General features: G+C 71.1%; 1 protein-coding gene across 1 annotated transcript; it reads left to right on the top strand.

The window, feature by feature from the left end:
• Positions 1-345: 345 nt before the first annotated feature.
• MNEG_15972 (hypothetical protein) lies at positions 346-2,304 on the top strand (the record flags this gene model as incomplete). Its single annotated transcript, XM_014035557.1, has 4 exons — positions 346-364; positions 591-766; positions 967-1,232; positions 1,458-2,304. Coding segments are annotated over 4 exons (1,308 nt in total), but the record flags the coding sequence as incomplete, so codon positions are not given.
• Between the last annotated feature and the right edge of the window lie 445 nt (positions 2,305-2,749).

Raw genomic sequence — 2,749 nt, 5'->3', positions numbered from 1 at the left:
CCTCAAGACCCTTTCTGTGTGACCCCAACCCCCTTGGCCCGGCCCAAAACGCTCCCACCCCACAAACGCCCCATCAGGGACGTGCTGCTGGGCCTAGACTACCTTCACTCAAACGGCGTCGTCCACGGAGACCTCAAGCCCGACAACCTCCTCATAGGCGCAGACGGGCACGCAAAGATCTCCGACTTTGGGTCCAGCTGCCTGCTGCCCGAGCCCGCCGCGGCCGCGACGACGTCCGCGTTCCTGGGGACGCCCGCGTTTGCCGCGCCCGAGTGCTGCGACCCGCGCGGGGGCGCGTGGAGGCCGGTGGCGGCGGAGTGCTGGGCGCTGGGGGTGACGCTGTACATGTTTGTCTTTGGCTGCGGTGGGTGCCCGGCGGATCGCGTCCGCTCGGCTGCCCCCGCCTATGGGATGCAAGTGCATAGACACTGCCCGCGCTCTGCTGAGGTTGGGGCGCGTGCAAGGGAACATGTGCCCTGTAACCAGGGGTTGAATCTTTGATAAAATTCTGGCCTCGCCTTGGGCCGGACACCTTAACCAACTACCCAACTGCCCTAAGGTGCCCGCCCCGCCTCGCGCGCGGCGCGCAGCGCCCTATGGCGCCGACAGCGTCCTGCGGCTCTACGACCTGATACGCACAGCGCCGCTGGCCTGGCCCGCGCCCGGCGGCCCGGGCGCGCCAGGGGCGCCGCCAAGCGCGGCGCTGCGGTCGCTGCTGGAGGGGCTGTTGGAAAAGGACCCGGAGAAGCGGCTGAGCCTGGCGCAGGTGCGATCGCGTGGGCGTCGCACCTGCGCAAATTGTCACGCCATGAATTTTTCTTTGCGTGTGTGTGTGTGTATTCGCGTGGACATGCGTACTTGTGTATGTGTATGTGTGTGTGTGTGTGTGTGTGCGCGTGCACGCTGCAACATCACAGGCACCAGGGACGAGATGAGTACACGTTCAATGCTCTCCAACAACGCCAGGTTGCCGCGCACGAATGGGTCTCCAACTCCGGCCGCCTCCCGCCGCTGAAGCTGTGCGCCGGCGGCGGCGCGACGGGCGCTGGAGACGCCGCCGCCGGCGGCGGGGGCGCAGCAGCTGCCGCTGCCGCCGCGGCCCCCACCGGCGCGCGGGGCGCGCCGTCGGGCGCGGAGCAGGCGGGGGCGCTGACCGCGTGGGTGCACCAGGTGAAGGCGGCGGTGCCTTCGGTGGAGGAGCGCCTTTTCAAGAGGGGCCACGTGCTGATACGGTGAGGCGGCGGCCGGCGGCCCGGGCAGGCGGCTGGTCGGAGTTTTGGGTGCGTGGGCGGTTGGATGCAATCGACTGCAGGCCGCCTTGCTCCATTACCACCACTCCATACTGTTGGCAGGCAGCAGTGGAATATTTATGCTCAGAAGGGGCCGAGCTGCCCCCCCTCTGCTCTCTGCCCACTGGCCGTTCTGGCGTCTCTTGGTGTACACTCCATGACCCACAGGGAGGGCAACGTTCCGGAGGGCCTGTTCCTCATCCTTAGCGGCACGTGCGAGATCATCCGAGGCGGCGCCGCGACGCCCCCTACTCCGCCGCCCGGCGCCGCCGCCGGCGCCGGCGGCGCCTGTGGGTCCCCAAGGATGGCGCGGGCCGTGAGCGGCGTGAGCGCGGCCGCGTTTGGCTCGGCGGCCGCCGCCGCGGACTTTGCGGACCGGCTGAGCGACTCCGAAGACGAGGTGGACGAGGAGGACGAAGAGGAGGAGGAAGACGAGGAGCCGGACGCTGACCTGGCGGCGCCTGGGACGGCCCCCAGGTCCTGCAGTGTTGCGGCGACGCCCGCGGCTGCTGCGGCGGCCGGAAAGTTTGAGAGTCCGGCGGTGGATACTGAGCTGGTCGGGGTTGCATTCTCCCCTGGCTTTGCCGCCGGCTGCGGCGGCGGCGTCAGCCCAAAGGCGGGCGCCAAGGCTCCGGCGCCCTTTGCGGTGTTCGCGCGCGGGTGGAGCAGCGGCGACGGCGCCGGCCCCGGCGCCGGCGGCTGGGCCGAGGGCGTGCAGAGTGGCAGGGACAGCCCCGTGCCGTCCGCCGGCGGCGACGGCGCCCGCACGCCGCCGCGCGTGACACTAAGGCGCGTCTCGAAGCTCATCGGCCGCCTGTCCGCAGCGGCGGCCGCGACGCTGCAGGCGCAGCAGCACTCGCGCGGCGCGTCGCCGCCGCCGGCGGCCGCGATCGTCGGCGGCGGCGGCGTGCTGGGGCAGCGGCCGGGCAGCGGGTCGAGCGCGGGGAGCCTCGGGCCCTTGAAGGCGCGGCGGGCGACATCAGCAGAGCTGGAGAGTCCTGGACTCTCTGCCGCGGTGCGCTGGGCTCCTCTGTTCCTGCGGAGCGGCCGTACCCAAACGCCTTGATGCAACATGATTCAATTGTACAGCCGGCCGCCAAACACCCCCGCGGCACCAAAACGACCCTCATGCGCTCGCCACCTAAAGATCGCACCCCCGCCCTCCGCCCGCAGGCGTCCTCTGCCGGCAGCAGCCGCCGCTTCCGCCGCTCGTACACGCCCTCCCGCACCGCGCCCGCGCTGGACTACGAGACCCTTCACCAGTGCAGCGCCCCCGACCTCTCACTCCACTTGGCGTTGGCGGGTGCCGGTGGTGCCGGCGGCGCGGGGTTCCTGCCCTTTGCGCCCGGCCGCCACCTCAGCATCACGAACGGGCAGCGCGCCCCGCTGATGGCGCTGCCGCAGCACTTGATGGTGCAGCGCAGCTCGGCCAGCGCGTCCGCGCTCGGATGCGGCGGCGG

This window comes from Monoraphidium neglectum (genome assembly GCF_000611645.1).
Source record: "Monoraphidium neglectum strain SAG 48.87 unplaced genomic scaffold scaffold05846, whole genome shotgun sequence".
Classification (NCBI taxonomy): Eukaryota; Viridiplantae; Chlorophyta; class Chlorophyceae; order Sphaeropleales; family Selenastraceae; genus Monoraphidium; species Monoraphidium neglectum.
The sequence above is the reverse complement of the archived record's forward strand: the minus strand, read 5'-3'. Positions and strand labels throughout refer to the sequence as shown.